General features: G+C 41.2%; 2 protein-coding genes across 2 annotated transcripts; both read right to left on the reverse strand.

Moving 5' to 3' along the window:
- Positions 1 to 8,516: 8,516 nt before the first annotated feature.
- snx10b (sorting nexin 10b) lies at positions 8,517 to 9,880 on the reverse strand (the record flags this gene model as incomplete). The annotated part of the gene is made up of 5 exons (XM_079228099.1): positions 8,517 to 8,818; positions 9,056 to 9,265; positions 9,406 to 9,507; positions 9,598 to 9,698; positions 9,788 to 9,880. 5 exons carry the CDS (start codon positions 9,878 to 9,880, stop codon positions 8,689 to 8,691), a joined length of 636 nt encoding a protein of 211 aa, XP_079084225.1. The 3' UTR covers positions 8,517 to 8,688.
- A 625-nt stretch (positions 9,881 to 10,505) lies between these two features.
- Positions 10,506 to 13,673, reverse strand: cbx3b (chromobox homolog 3b). Its single transcript, XM_079227622.1, has 4 exons — positions 13,416 to 13,673; positions 13,155 to 13,311; positions 12,541 to 12,701; positions 10,506 to 11,669 (listed from the first exon to the last, which is right to left on the reverse strand). The coding sequence occupies exons 1-4, from the start codon at positions 13,553 to 13,555 to the stop codon at positions 11,549 to 11,551; spliced, it is 579 nt and encodes a 192-aa protein (XP_079083748.1). The 5' UTR covers positions 13,556 to 13,673; the 3' UTR covers positions 10,506 to 11,548.
- Positions 13,674 to 16,329: the final 2,656 nt, after the last annotated feature.

Consider the following 16,329-nt stretch of genomic DNA (forward strand, 5'->3'; position numbering starts at 1 on the left):
CGTTTTGTTGCTGTTGAGTGATGAGCTCGTCCTCTGTCCGCTGGGTGACATTCAAAGCCAACATAAATCCTGCTCTTTACGGTACAGTGCAGCGATAAAGCCTCTCTACTAATTGGAGATGTAATGAATTACCATAATTAGTTATTGAATATACTACATTGAATATATAGGAAATGCTTCATTTTAAGGGAGAAATGGGATGTAGCGAAACAGCGTGATATTCAGAGTGGAAATCACACATACAAAAAAGACTGATAATGGCTGATTGTGTGTTATTCCATCATTTAGACAGATTATGTAACACTTAAAATATGTTTTCAGTGCTGAAGTTGAGTTGCTGATTTTAATACATAAACGCAACTATTTCTTTACTGCTGACGTGGCTTGGTATTTCCCCCGGAGAGTCCTCCTTTTAATGTTCGGCTATGGGTTAGGTTGCCAAAGGCAAGTAAGGCTAAATATTGCCTCATTTTTTATGTGCCAATAAAGGATTTCCTTAATGGATGTCAACTACACCCCCATCCCCCTCCGTTAGATTTGGACAGCCATATCTGCAAAATATACAGGTTCTTTTATTGCAATTTAACATCAAGATATAATGTTTCATAGATAAATGCCATCATGTAATTAATCTAGTGAGCACTAAATTACACTAATGATGCCAGAATATCTCTAATTAATACAAGCAACCATAAAGATACACTTTTACCGGTCAAATATGTATAGATTGAGCTGCTGAGTAATAATAAATGAAATGTGATTTGCTGAGAAAGATGATGGAAATATAAAACAAAATTTCCCTTCAGGACAGAATACATTCATAGTCATTTTTACAGACAATTTAGACCTCATGTATGCTTATTCTTACACAGCCCACTATAATCTATACTTCAAATAAGCAGTATTCCCATACCTCTGTTAATATCTTCTGGGTAAACATCTCAGGACATTATTGGTACACTATTACCCCCCTGTTCACACTGATAGCTGCTCATCCTTGTTGAGTATTATCATCACCATTTCATACCGTCACCCCTGGGGTTGGCGAGAAGGCTAAAGACTTGATCTATACCACTTTAGAGAGGTAATCTTGATCAAGCTGTCAGCTGTTTCTGCTGCTCTTTAACCGGGTCATTCAGCCGTAGATCACACCACAGCTTCATGTAGAGTTTCTGTCAGGAATAACACTGCCTTATTTATGTGGTATCTACTGGCATTTTGCAGGAAATGTATTACCTCTCCAACTTGCCCTCTGTCAGCATTCCATTAAAGCCTCCCCCCCCCTCTCTCTAAATCTTAAAATCTGATAAAGACACTTTTTAAATGCAAGTCACTCTTAATTGAGGTCAGTTTCTGTTAGCATAACTCATGGCAGCTGACAAATTAAGGTTTCCTCAGCTGTCTTTTGACATTGTGAGAAGAAGAAATGGTGTATTTAAAGTGAAAGCTAACGAACATCATGACAGGCTGCTCTGAAAATTCATATTTCTGGAATTTGAGGCTTAGATTTTCCTGCCTTTTACTGATTTTTCAATATATAATGTGTAATATTACGAGCTGAAAACCTGGGTTAGTGGCAGGCCAGTAAATATGGGTCTAGACAGGTCATTTATTAAAACCACCACACCCACCTCTCTCACATGTTAGCAGTGTCTGCACTTCCTTCTTGTTAATTGACCTCTGCAAGTTGCAGACAGTAATGTCTCTGCAGCTGGATGGGAGACACAAGAGGCTCCAAGTCCAGTTTCTGGCCTTGAAAACATCACCATCCCCCAAAAGGATGATACGTTAAACACCATCATGTCACAGCCAATACTTTAATTTGAAGAAGCTGGTGTCGCCTCTCTCACTTACTGGATGCGTCTCATGTCCCAGAGCGTGGGGTTGGCTGTCCAGGCTGTCACAGGCTGGGTAGAGCTATGTGCTGACATGTCATTCAGGATAAATCAGACTTATCAAAGTGACAGGTGTTTGTCCACCTGCTATAAACATATCCCACGCCCTCGCTCCTGCTCTCCTCACGGATTATTTACAAGGCTCCAGCCTCCGTAGTCTGGCACTGTTTACTCTCCGGCTGTGGCTCTAATATCAGGTCAGCGCTCTGCCACTGATTTACTCTACTAGTTAGTGGGGTGAGTAATGACCCTGGATGGTCTGGGAGGATAGTTTGTAGTCAGAGATGCTCTAACTGTAATTACAGCCCCTTTCCACACTACCGCTTATGCCTCTCTGCAGCGGACTGCCTGCCAATCCAGTGGAAACTGATCACTACATGGTCGTCCCTCACATTCCGGTCCCTGAGCCCGAGCTAATTTAGGGCCCAGGGCGAGGTGACCATGCTGATGGAGTGGACAGAATACTATCATTATCAGGGTTACTATTGACAACACAAATGCTCTGTAATATTTCAGTTGTTTTTGAAACAACCAAAGGAGGAGTTACTTGCTCCACTTACACAGAGAACTCACATGCTGAGTTTTAAAGCCTCCAACTTCTTAAAGCATTCAGACAATTGTGTAGGGAGAGAAACATTTCAGAATATAGTCAAACTCTTTAATTAATACACAAAATGTGGGCGAAAAGAAGATTTAGTTAAGGAACTTAGTTCAAATCATCACTGCTTTGGTTGTATGCCAAGTAGTTTGTCAACCACCTGTATAAAGTAGTATACACTGTATCTATATTTAATTTCCCTGTTGATTTGCATTGTTCCTTTTCTCAGTGCAGTTTTCCTTCAGGTACCGTAAATCATGTTGCAGTTTCAACTGATGCACCTGCAGTTCTCTCAGAGATGATTTGACCTCGACCTACAGGACATTTTCTCATATTACTTTAAAAACGTACTGCACGTGTTTATAGTCGGGTAATACTGCTGACAGTTGCTGCTGCGTCAAACTGATGAACAAATCTGACCAATGTTTTTAAATCTCAAAATCAATCATCAGTGACACTGAAATAATAAACCATTATTTCTTTTCTTTTCTTCTAAAACCAACTGGCTTCACCAGTGATGATTTAGGTTTGTTCTATTATAGGGGGTGAATTCATGTATTTTGCATTTTAAATGTTTAGATCCTGTTGTAGATACCCGTTTTGGCTTTGACATGAAAGAATCATTTTCCGTAGATCAGAGTAAAAAAAAGTCCCAATAAATGTAATCTGATTCAAAATTGTAAAACAATAAAACATGGAAACTTCCGGGAGATCTAAATACTTTGTATAAGCACTGTAGTTAAACTTACAAGCTAATGTTCATTAATGGCTTACGGTTGAGAAAACTTCAAGAAAATGGGCGGAATGTGATAAATATGATGTTGCCTATATGTTACCAAAATAACCAAAGATCAAAGATCCACACTCGCACTACGTGATGGCACCTAAACCAGCCCTATTTGCTGGATCCAAAAAATAGTAAGAAGACCTTTGAGTTTGGATTGTTTTGGATGTGCTATGCTCAAAAACCACAAGTTTGATCCCATTGGTAAACTTCTGTCCAGGACTTTGTATGTATTTAACTACATTTGAAGAACTTCAAACATTCTGGTTTGGCAGTCCACATAATTTCACATGCATATTAATGAATTTGACATGAGCCCTATTAACATACCGTGAATGATAATCATGTGAATTTAGGATACTCATTACATATGTATTACATGAATAGCAGGTGGGGTAATTTGAGTAATTTGTGGCGTTATGCAGACACTGGGATGATAGACGGTGTCTGGAGAAGACAAGCTAAGCCAGCCAGTGGATCTACTGCAGAGTAAGGAGAATTTAGGCTCATCATAAAAGATTTCTTCTTGCCTCTTATTTCACTTGGACATTTTTATGTTTTTTTTATTTTCTACCTCATTGCAGCCGTGAGCTGCCTGCTGATTTACACACACTGGCAGCGAAGCACAGAGGCCTCAAGAGACGATGCCCTCTACACCTCCATTCTCCCCCTCCCTTGTATCTTCACCTTCTATTGTCCTCTCACTGCCACCACGGGGCGTCTCTGCATCCCTGGAACTGACCAAAGAGCTCCCCCTCTACCCGACTCCTCATCTCTAACAAGACGTTAGTCTGGAGGGCTTGTTTTTCACACATGATCTTGTGACACACAGAAGGGCTGCTCCCATGACACACATTCCTATAAGGATGAGCAAAAGGCATCTTGACACACACGACACACATCTTATGAGTCCTTACACTCTTGTATGAGCTCATTAGTAATCTTGCTGTTTGTACAATATGCACATGTGTGTTATTTAGCACGGATTAAAGAATATTTGTGAGTAAGCGCAGACATTATTTTAACTCTAGGCCGTCCTCGGTCTGTTTGTACGCTCCAAAGGAAACATGTTTGATATTACAGACAATATTATTTCAGGAAATTATGAAGCAGTGATCTCATTTTCGCTGTTCCCCCTCGGGCCCATGTGTTCAATGCAGGGGAGCTTGGCTTCACGCTGATCAGCCCTGATTCCAGGAGACGAGAAGCTGTTGCTGGCCTTGGTACAGTGATCCCGCCCGCTCCCAGTAATTGCTACATCCCGTGCACCAAAAGGCGACAGCATGTGGAGGCTAAAAAAGCGGGTGTACTGTACACCGTGCAGAACCGAGGAAAGGTGCTGGGTTGTTGGGTTTGATGAATGAGAAGTCAGCTCGTTTCCATTCGTGACAATTGAGTGATGAAGAAAAAATGTTTCAGCCTTGAGAAAAAGTGTTTTTCCACCATATTTCGAACACACGCAAAGACGCAAAAGCCACAGGGACAGACTTGAAAATATTTTTGGGGGCTGTCAGGTTGTGGAATTTTTTGTGGCCATCAATAAATCAGCGCTCAGTATTGGCAGGAAATGTGGGAGACCTTGAAAAATGTTCAGATACGAGGCGTATGCTATTAACAATTCAATTAACCCCAGACTGCCAGATCATTTACCTTGCTCCTTCTCTTGCCCCTGGTGAATTTGATTGTCTTGCTGTAAAACAAGCGACACATCAGTATCTCCAGCCAGTGCCTGTTTGTGTATAACTCCTGTATCATTCTTTTAGGTCTCATCCCCTATCTATTGGCAGTGCAGCTGGGCTTCTCTGATATTGACTCATCCTGTTTCCACTGAGTTGCAGGCAAAGAGATTTAATATCTCAAGTGGTGCTGAACTCCTATTGCTACTAATGGATTCTGTATAATGTGGCACTTAAAATGCATGAGCAGCTTCTGATTTATCTGTAATTTGCCTCCATTGGAGCACATCTCCCTCAATACTTCCATTTGTTTTTGGCTCTGGGCAGTTTGCTCAGTAAACGAACCCCGATTGGGATTTCATATTGTTGCATTAGAATTTGACAATTTGGTTCATTCCAACGTAAAAAATTGTCACAAAGGATTTTTGAGATTTGGTTTTAATTACTCAACACAGCGAATAGAAAGTCAAGTATGAGATCACAGACTCATGAGGTGGGGTTGGGTTGGTTGGAGCTGTCGCTGCAGAAAGACATGCTGAGTTGGCCAGAAGCAGATGGGCACCTCCCAGAGGGGCCATTTCCCTTTCTACTGCTTTATGTGTCAAACAATAAGCATACTAATTAGATTAAACGGAGATAAAGCATTCGTGGAAATAATTAAAACGTGATTTTGATCTTGTACATTTCTGAATAATTGTGGTTCTGTTCAGCGAAAAACAGACCCTGAAACAGGGTGTGGCTCCCAATGTTTCCACACCGTTTGACCTCTCTGGGGTCACACAACATGGAGCAGAGAGCTGTTAGCCAAGGTTTAAATGTGTCAGTGCTCGTCATGGCAGCAGAGCTGCACTGACAGGCTAGGCTACAGTGGCTCAAGGTTAACAGCCAGTGGACCAGAGTCACAAACCATTAAAAGCAGAGTCAATAAGCTACTCCAGGACAGGTCGGACTGAAACAAGTAATGTAAACGTGTCAATCCACTGGACTGACAAACAAAACTCTTATGATACAGTGACCTATTTGCACCATGTGCTTAGCCACGTTTACTTTGCACGGCAACTGTAATCTTGGGTAACTTGATGAATCAGTAAGCGTTTAGCCTTCTGGGTAACGGGTAGTGGAAGTACCCAAACGCAATATGACAGAATGGTGGATTGAGAGCAAAGGTTTATTCCGGCAGAACACACAAGGGAAACAGACAAGGAAGAAGGCAGGGAATCTCCGCATCGGGGGAAGAAATATGATGGTGGTTACCAGGACCGAGGCAAGTTGGGGAAGTCCAAGCAGACAGTGTCCTACTAGGGGGGGGGCTTTACAAGCAGCTTACGATTTACCACAAGTGAAACAAAGTCTCATGAACAGTTCCATAATAAGAACAAAGATAAATATATGGCTACAACAAGGAAGTGGCACTTTAGTAGCACTTAAATGGCACTTACTTATAGCACTTTGTAGTTTTGCTTTCTTGAAGAAATTGTACTTGATTCTTGTTGTTCTGAGTTTGTACTCATGGTTGAATGCACTTAGTGTAAATCGCTTTGGATAAAAGCGTCAGCTAAATGAAATGTAATGTAATATAAGGAGTTGCAGGTGTGTCTGCGCCCACATGAGGAGGGCGGAAATCCAGAGGAAGGACGTACTACGTTACAAATGTTAGCATTCCCGGGCCAAGGTCACGGGGCGGAACTAGCACTTCAAGACGGCACAAACAAATGAAGGATTAACCTAAATATGAGGGGTGGTTATAATTAGCATTATTGTACCTCAGAAAAGTAAAAAAACAACAACAAAAAACGTTGCATCTCTTTCTTAATCAATGGCCAATTTAACGCACAACCTGGCGAGCTAAGTGACACGATGTTTGTGGCACGCTGGGGTTGGCTAACACTCGCTATACAATTACACTTGCTTTGCCTAACATGCTAAACGCTAACATGCTTCAGTTCACTGATGCAGTTTTAACTTGAGGTGTGTAAGGCCTTGCTGCTGTGTGAGACTGTTTTTATCAGAGAGTGGACTGGTTATTATATTTGTTGATTGTCAGCTTTTTTACCACATGTGTGATTTACATATCAGATAGATATTAGATTTATAGCATCCCAAAACCCAACAAAATGTATTCTTCAAATTAATGCAACATGCTGTACATTTGTGGCATTAACAACTTACTTTAGCTTCAGGGTTGAAATATTGCTTAGAAATAGTGCGATCCGGAGTCTCACCAACACACCACACTCAGAAACCACATTTTAAATATCTTCGATTTTTAGTTAGAATTTGAAATTGTTTATTTTTTATTCAGTAAACCGTTCTTTAATTTTTTTCTGTAAAATGTATTTACCAACAAGTCTAAAGGAGATCCTAAAAATGGATTCATGAAAAAACCTCATTGATTGCACAAGTTTTGTTTGACTCGGTGTAAAAAATGCCCGTACTTCAACAATTCGATGTGTTTTCTGAATGGATTAGAGGCATAAACCTCTTTTTAATATCTAACGAAAGCAAAGATCTGCAGCGCTGACAGCCTCAGTGTTTGAAGCCATGCAGGGTAATGCTTCCCCACACAGTTGAGCACTGTCAAAGACGACACATGTGTATACTGCATTAGCATATGTGGATATGCATGAACACACAGGTACACCCACACATCTTCCGGGTAGGATGACCCCTCTCCACACCCAATTTGAGCTGGTGGGCTGTCCCACTGTCCAAACTGTTCTTCTGCTCAGAGCAGGTCTGAGGTGCTGTCACCTCTCCATTCTCTGCAACACAAGCCTATTGTCTGCTCTGAATTCATAATGAATATCACCACCGCTGCAGAGAGACAAAGCTAATCTAATTAGCTGTGCAGATATATCAGCCTGCCGTCACTCTGTTTAGTGGTCATTACCTATGCATAAGCACGGTGCTGCACACTGGGAGCACATGTATGTATTCAGCACACGCACACAGATAAATGTGACTGTAGTGAACAGACTCATATACGGATATAGAAAGAGACGGGTGGAAAAGGTGGCTTGTCAGTGCAGGCATTTTGTTCAGCAGGGAGCAATGTAGCCAGTCTACTTGGTGGCCCTCTCAGACAGGAGCGAGTCCATTGGGATCCCACAGGACCTTCTACCAGCCACACACCTGACAGGGGGGCTGTCTGAGCGCTCTGCAGAGACCCTATTATACAGCATACTGCTAAGCACGGCAGAGGCCAATGACAAGCTTCCCACACCTTTTACTATATTAGGAGGGGGAGGTCAGCCACAGAGAGAGACTTCAGGCTGTCACTGCTTAAGGTACTGCATTGTTATCTGCATATATCTGACAGAAATACACCGTGTGAATGATTATAACTAGTGATGCTTCTGCTTTGCTTGTTTGTGAGGTAAATATGGACAATTGCCACATATGTTCATCGGATAAGTGATCATACAAACAGATTGGTGTACCAACACTGCCATCTTCAGGCAAATTGTTGCAACAACGTTTTAGCTACGCAGATGGAACATACTGGTTCACAACACTTTATGGATATACAATAGTTAATTTTTTTATTACTATTTACTGTACATGGTTCAAACTGAAATCTCCCAATGAGAATATAATAAGCAATGATTTTTTTTAACAAGTGAAATAGCAACTACTTAGCCAAAAGTGCAGTATGACAGGGTAACAGGCAAATGTATTCTTCACGGTTCCAGACATCTGTACCGATGATATGATGATGTGATAATGGTGATGTTTTCATGTAGAACCACATGAGTAGCTGAGGGGTTTCTCCTGGCTGCTTCCCATGAGATCGAGTGAAGCCGTACTCTCTGCTTTGTTGATTGCCAAATCCTTAATCCGAAGCTCTGGATCTATACACTCTGAGCTGGAATGACAGACAACCAGAACAGGGGATGGAAAGTGAAAACAAACTCATAGTTTGGAAAATGACGCAGAAGGAGTTCTCGTATTATCTGTCATGGAAAACACATCAGTGAGTCTATGCTTAAAAGCACATGTTGCCTTGCTGATGACAAAGCTCTATAACCTTGGATGTAAAAAGGCTTTCAGTTCGACGGAATTGTTGTAGTGGTGAAAGACTAAAAAGTATAATATTACAAACCTGTCTGAGTCAGAGTCACAAGACATGCTGAGGTCCTTCTCCAGATCCTCTTCAGAGTGGAATCGCCTCAGACCACAGCGCTGCACCGCCTGGGCCACAGAGTAGCGGGTCTGTCCAGCAGCACAGGCCTCCATCTTGGACGCGCTGAGCTGTGACTGCAGGAAAAGATGCAAGCAGCTGTCTGACAACAGCAGAGGGCTCTCGAGGATCCTATAGAATAAGGACAATTTCAGTTTATTGTATTACTTGTGAGAACAGCAGTCACATGGCCCAGTGTTTGTGGAAACTGTCAGCAGTTTTGTTATGGTATGTCAAAGTTCACATGTGAATTGATCTGAGAGATCACTTACTGTTCCAAGAACTTCTGGAGCCCTTTCATCCGCTCAGTGATCTGTCGGCCGTTGTTCAGGCTGAAGAAGAGGTTCTTTGGGGGTAGTTCTGGTAGCTGTACCCTGCAACAAAAACACATAAAGATTATCTTTAACAGGAATACTGAAAGTATACTGAAATTGTCAATTCAAAATACAGTAAGATTGACTTACATTAGCTGTGAATTTGCTTGTAGCTTCTGCCTGAGCCATACAAACTCACTGAACCGCCTTCTCACAATTGAGATCTTCTTGGTAAAGCACACGCTGTCGGTCTAAAACAGTACACAAGTACGACACACGTTTCAGTGAGCTCAACTTTTATGAAAAGGTCAAGACAACCTTCTTTTGTCGTTTTACTTACATGTAAACAGATTTCGTAGTCCATGTAGGCATGCCAAAAGTCATTCTTTCGTATGCGTGGGTCCCGCACCCAAACACTGATTACCTGCTGCATGGAGAAGGCAGGAGAGACACTGAACTGAGCACGTTGTGAAAAAGGGGAAGTGTTTTAATGGCAGAGAGAGGGGAAGTGCAATGGTCGGAAATTCCCACCTAATACACTGTTATTGCTCAAGCCAGAAAACAAGTCTGTACCAGAATTTAAAGTTTCTGAACTCAACTTGACATTTAAGGTTTTTATTAGCTATAAAACTTGTTAAAAATATCAGAATCACAGTATAACTTCAGACCTACCTGAGTCACAGCGCTGTCAGTTTCATTTCTCATAGTCCAAATGTTCTTGTTTGACTCTCAGTAGCGTTCAGTCAGTCAGATAAAGTGCTGCTTATCTTAGCATTGTGCAAGTGCCTTTTATTTTCAACTTTTACTGTCTAGGACCAAAGGTTTTCAAAATAAAGTCACAAGACTGAGATAAGCTCTTCCTCAAGTAATATCAACAAAGGTCCTTGTGCCAACATGACAAACAAACTACAACTGCTTATTGACCGTCATTTAGAGTCAGCGTAAAAAACACCCAACGCGTCACTTCTGTTTCTTTGAAATGGATCGTTTGTTGAATTGATGTTCCTACCAAATAAATTAGCACGTGACAAATGTGACCATACAAAATAAAAAAAGAGAAACGTTTCCTTTATTCACAGAGACTTCACAGATCTATGGTCAACAGTTACAGGTATTCAGTAGCAGGTGTGTTTTCAGGAGGTTTACGGTTCAGATGAGTGTCCCATAACAGTCAGGGGAGATATGTTGAGTCATGTTGAGTCAGGACAGTGCCATCAACATAATTAGAACAGTACAGTAATTGGACAGTCTCATATCTAAAGTGCTACATTCAACAACGTATTAGCCATGACAGGTGCACATCAGTTTTTGTGTTAATTTCCGTTGATTTATTTTGAGATGTTTTAAGAAAATTTGATGAATTGTGCCGGGACTTTGTGTACGCATCAGATAACATTTTATTTAAACGCAATAATATTCTTGTTATAAGTCAATACAGAGTAGAAGATAATACTTGGCACTTAGCAGCTGATTAGAAACATTTTGGAAATTTATGGTGGGCAATTTTTAAAAAAATATTCTACATAACACAAGGGTCATAGAGAGACACAGTACAAGCTGTGGCTATAAACAGCAAACACAAAATAAATGTTAGAACAACAGGTCTTCAGCAATCTTCAGCTCTGACTAAAAGCTACATGGAGGAATGGATTGGACAGTCAGTTCACTCTGCCTACATGGTCAAATATATATAAAAGCACACAAACAACCAAGATGTAGCTAAACAGGACTTCAAATACTTAATTACTACACAGCAACACAAACAAAATGCATGTCCACAGTGATGAGTCTGCTTACGCGAGACCAAAGCTGCTACAGGTTAGTTTGATCTCAAATCAGCTGCTCTACACAAAAGGTTAGTTTCAGTCTCCACAAAAGGCACGCAGACCTCATTGAGCACCACGGGACCGAGAGCACTTAAAACCCATCCCGCTGAGGATCTCGCACCTGCCAGGATCTGGAATTCCACCTGCAGCGCAATTTCACAGCGTGTGCCTCTAATGTCATCTGAAGGAGGACACGCAATGGAGGTTAAACTAAGCTTCAGGCGAGAGCACAGCTGTTTATCAGCTCGCCTCTGTACACAACCCACGCACACATTTCACTGCTCCTCGTCTCCGCAGTGCCAGGTCAGCTTCTGCTCATAGAAGTCGATGACCACCTGGGGACACCTGGCGCTGGCTTCGCGGGCCGGCAGCAGGGCCACGTCGTCGGAGTTCTTCCTGTGGGGGATACACACCGTTAAGATGGCGGCCGCCTACTTTGAATGTTTCAGCAGCAGCACAAAGTCCTGCCAGTTTTGAGAAGGTTATTGTGGAGGAGGAAAAACTATGGGGACTGAATAATATCCAATGACACTTCAAAGGGTAATATATTAGTACTGCATTTCAGTTAAGTTATGGGATTCACAAAATATATTTAAATATTTTACGGTTGATTTTTCTTGATCTATTTTTTAGTTCTCTCTCATTTCCGTTTTTTATTTTTTTTTAAATGTTTTTATGATTCATTTCTTGTCCTTCTGTGAAGCACTTTAAAATACCTCTGTGTTTGACAGGTGTTAAGAAATAAATTAACAAGTAAAATTGCCTTGTTTTATATGGACGAAGCTCCAAAAGCAAATAGGATGTTTCCCCCAAACTATGATATTTTCCAAAAACCTAACCAAGTTGGTTTGTTGCCTAATTCTCAGGAGATTTCTGGCAGAAAGCCCCAAAAGCAGAGATCTCCAATGTGCATTTCAAATACTTGCTCCTCACTTCTCATAATGCAACCAAAAAGTATATTTACCAAAGCAGGATTTGAGACCCCAAAAAAATAAAAATGTAATGCATTATTTCTTTATCATGGCAGCATGCTCTCCCTAATCTGTTACTAATCTAAGGACTGTTTCATCACGTCTAACTTCGTCTTCTTTGTTAATTATATATTCACACAGCATGACATTATCACTGCACAACAAGATAAAAAAAAAACCTGCATAAGCCCAACACTACATGCTCCCTACAATTGTGAGTTTCAACATGAGACAAACTTTTCCCCAACCCCTGGCACTCGTTCAAGGAAAGAGGAAAGAGGAAGTGTAGGAGTTACCATTTGACAAGGAACATAAGCTCTCCCTGTCTGTCTGTGGAGCCGATGATGCATTCAGGCTCGAGGTAAGTGCTGAGGTTAGTGGGGGTGTCTGACTGCGTGTCATTCGGCTCGCTGTTGCTCTGCACAGTGAGAGCCTGCTGCTGGGACTGCATACAGGACTGCAAAGAGATGTCAGGGACAAAAGGAGTAGGCGTTAGAAGAAACCACAAAGACATGAGGAGAATGCTTGGTAGGGAAGATGTTTCCCTTTTTTTTGGACTGTTTTGCACTGAAAAAATACATTTTATTGACTTCCCTTTCAGGGCCATTGTGAAACCAACCACCTTCACACACCATTTAGTTTTATATTCAGCTTTAAAACACTCACAAAAAGTAGGAACATCATCTGCCAACATGGTCAGATGTTTTTACTTAAATCCAGAGCAGCTTCTTTTAACATGAAGACGTACAGCTTCCTGAATTCTATGAGCGTAATACTCTATATAAATCATATCTAATAATATGTTGTTTTTTTCTTCCTTTTTACAGGTTTAGGAGCAGAAGTTCTCTGAATAACATCAAAACAACATCAACCCACAGACACACTGGCGCTGCATTTCTCACACACTCACAATTTCCGTCTCCTGCTCTGTCATTTCTTCTTTGGGAATTAACTCTTGCTCGGTTTGATCTTCCTCATTCCCCTCAAAGAAATGAGTGTTTCTCAGGAACTCTTGAATGAGTTCAGGGCAGTCCAGATTGTCCTCAGGTTCCCATGTGTTTTCTGCACTGTAAAAACATTAAAAAAAAGGGGAAGGAGAAAACACACTTTAATAACGTGCAAAAACGAAACAAACATAATCACACAAAATGAGAAAGCAAATCTCTCTCACTCAGTGAAACCTTTCCACTTCAGGAAGTACTCCACTCTCCCGTTAAAGACTCTGCGGCGAATTATTGTTTCTACCACAAACTCCTGTACAACTGGAGTGTCTTCAGTCTTCCTCTGTTTGGCAGTCTGCTTCTTTCTCATCCTGCCATGAATGAGAAGCCAATTAATGCAACGCAGATTGCATCACTGGCAGTTCACAGCGTACAAAAACGAAACAATAAGTGACAGTTTGTGTTGTTAGAAATAACCACTTCCGTGTCCCTGCTGATGGGGCATTTGCAGAACAACATGGCAGTGTTGAGTACTCAGCTGTGCCCTTCAGACTATGATCCGTACACTTCTAGCGCTCCACCTGCTGACTCTTTCACGAGCACAACTCGCTATACTCCGTCAGTCCCTAAACGCAACACGTTAGTATCTACACACGTGCACAGCTCATTCGGATAGTTTAGCTTTAAGGATGTTGCGCAAACAGCAGCGTGAAAACGTGCCCGAGTGATGCACAAGACGCGACCCGACACTGAACAATATGCACGTACGCTTTCGGTGTTTACTTAGTCTCGGCGGACCGATGCTGCGGCGCTGCTCGGCTCTGTCTGGCGCACGTCGGCTGGAGACTAAACTAACACGCACGCAGCGCCGCCGATGCTGCGTTGTGCGCAAATAATGTCGCTCGGCGTGTTTACATGAGCGAAGCAACTTTTCATGAATGACTTGAAATTAAAGATGGCCGTGGATGCTCGGAGGAAGTGGTTGCCAAGGGAAAAGGTCATGCCAGGAAAACCGGGAGGAGACGACGGGGACGCGCAAACAGCCGACCAATCAGAGAGCAGTCCGACCCCAGTTCAGTGGTCCGGAACAGCCCTGCCACCCATGGGCGCCAGCTGTGTATGGCAAGGGATTGTGTGCGCGTGGATATACTGTTTTTATTTGTTTTAAATCATTTGCAGTTGAAGAAAATATTAATTTATTTTGGAGGCTCCATAAAAGAAGAACACGTATCTCATCAGAGTGTGAGCAGTTTCATGTCGGGCCCTATACGTGAAAAAACTAAACAAATAAAAACAACAAACCCTATCAAAAATGTGCACATAATATAATAATAATATATCATATTATTTTATATTTACAATATATTTAAAATGTCAAAGAATTTGTACTTTGCTTGAGTGTTTCTATTTGATGCTACTTTATACGTTATACTATTCCACTACATTTCAGACGAAAAAAACATAGTCTATCACTTTTTAGTTATGTTACCACTATTGCTAGTTTGTTACTTTGCAGTCAAGAAATGTACATATAAAACATTTCTGATCAGCATAGAATATGGTACATTGTTATATAAAATTAACAGTATTAGTTACGATTAGCCCCATCTTTAAACGTATAGCTACAAAATAATATACCATGAATAGAATTAGGCCTTAAAATAATGCCATTCTGTCTCATATTGATGATAACTTTAAATAGTTATTATTTAAGTTATTTTTCGGAAGTACATTTTGTTGCTAACATTTAGTTCAGTAAGTATGTGAATGCAGCATCTTGTGTATTTTACACTGCAGTATTATTACTTTATACAAGACAGTTTTGATGTTAGCGCAAGAGATCTGTACTCCACGACCTCCTAAACTGCACTGAGGAGACCACAGAAAAACACCCTCCGGAGGGTTTGATTGACAGCTCCATTTTAGCCAATAGGAAACCCCAACGCTGCGGATTGGCCAAGTAAGCACCACTAACAGGCTTCCTACTTGACCAGGTTTTCCTTTTTTTCCACCAGTCACTCTAAACTGTTTTGTAACCCACCACTGGAGGACGCTGGTTGCTTGTATTGGACTGCACGGTTCAGCTCCTGCACCTCAGTTAACTATGAGGATGGATTTATGCTGGAAAGCTCATAGCAAAGGAAGCAGAACAAAAGGTTTTACCAAGAGATGGACTCACATTAGAGCTGCCTCTGATGCTCCTGATACCGTCTCATTCTCAAGGCAGGATTATGTTGTAACTTTGCACACATTTGTTGGTGAAATTCACTAAAGCATTCACTGCAACAACCCCATAATAATGTAACACAGATAGTGGGATGCCTCCCATAAAAGCAGCAAATGGTGATGTGTCACAGGTCTGAGAAACCTATCTCAGTTGCATGTTCAAGGAGGAAACAGCCCTGGGGATGTGATTCAAAGTGATTCCAGTGAAACGACTGGCAGACGCTTGCATGGCTAATGAATGTGGTGTGTATCATATCCAGAAAAGGAGCTTATTGATCACGGTCACAGACAGGCCAGAACACAGGTCTTATGCATCCATGTTTGGTCATTTGGACCGGCCACACATACGCCCCCATTCAACTCCCAGTGCAGTGGATGTAGGCCATAAACTGCAGCTTCTCTATTGATTAAGCCCTGATGGTACGCTGCTGTTTTATTATTAAAACTGTGTTGAACATGTTCTCAACAATTAAACACCATTTTCTGTCTTTGCTCAGCCGCTCTTGTTTCAAATGGGCAACTGTAGCTTCATTAACTTTTATGTCATCGGATAAACTTTCTCTCCTGAATTGTGAAGAGCAAGTTGTGGCAAACTTGAAACTGTTTGTTTTTAAAAGCATCCTAGAATTATCATGTATACAGTGTCAGAGCTTTAATTGAGGTAATATGGAAACATTTAGAAAAGTTGTATAAGTTGTCTTCATAAATAGCTATTAACCATTATTATCATTTTTGCAACTGCAGGTCTAAGTTTTAATTAATTGTTGATAAATGATTGTAGTCCAGATATTCTTCAGGGAAGTTGAATGGTTAATTTACCGATTACCTCTTGTTTTTATAAATCATTCATTAATAATATTAAAACCGATGTGAGCTTCAGTAGATTATTTATTAACCATTAATCAAGCCAACAGTTAA

The sequence above is a fragment of the Taurulus bubalis genome (assembly GCF_910589615.1).
Source record: "Taurulus bubalis genome assembly, chromosome: 12".
Taxonomy (NCBI): Eukaryota; Metazoa; Chordata; class Actinopteri; order Perciformes; family Cottidae; genus Taurulus; species Taurulus bubalis.

What these genes read in the sequence shown, in the direction of transcription:
- cbx3b (XM_079227622.1), bottom strand. Translation starts at nt 13,555, where the DNA reads ATGAGAAAGAAGCAGACTGCCAAACAGAGGAAGACTGAAGACACTCCA. An exon ending in CAGAGCAGGAGACGGAAATT is followed by an intron (nt 12,702 to 13,154) that starts GTGAGTGTGTGA and finishes ATCTCTTTGCAG; the next exon opens with TCCTGTATGCAGTCCCAGCA. An exon ending in CTTATGTTCCTTGTCAAATG is followed by an intron (nt 11,670 to 12,540) that starts GTAACTCCTACA and finishes TATCCCCCACAG; the next exon opens with GAAGAACTCCGACGACGTGG.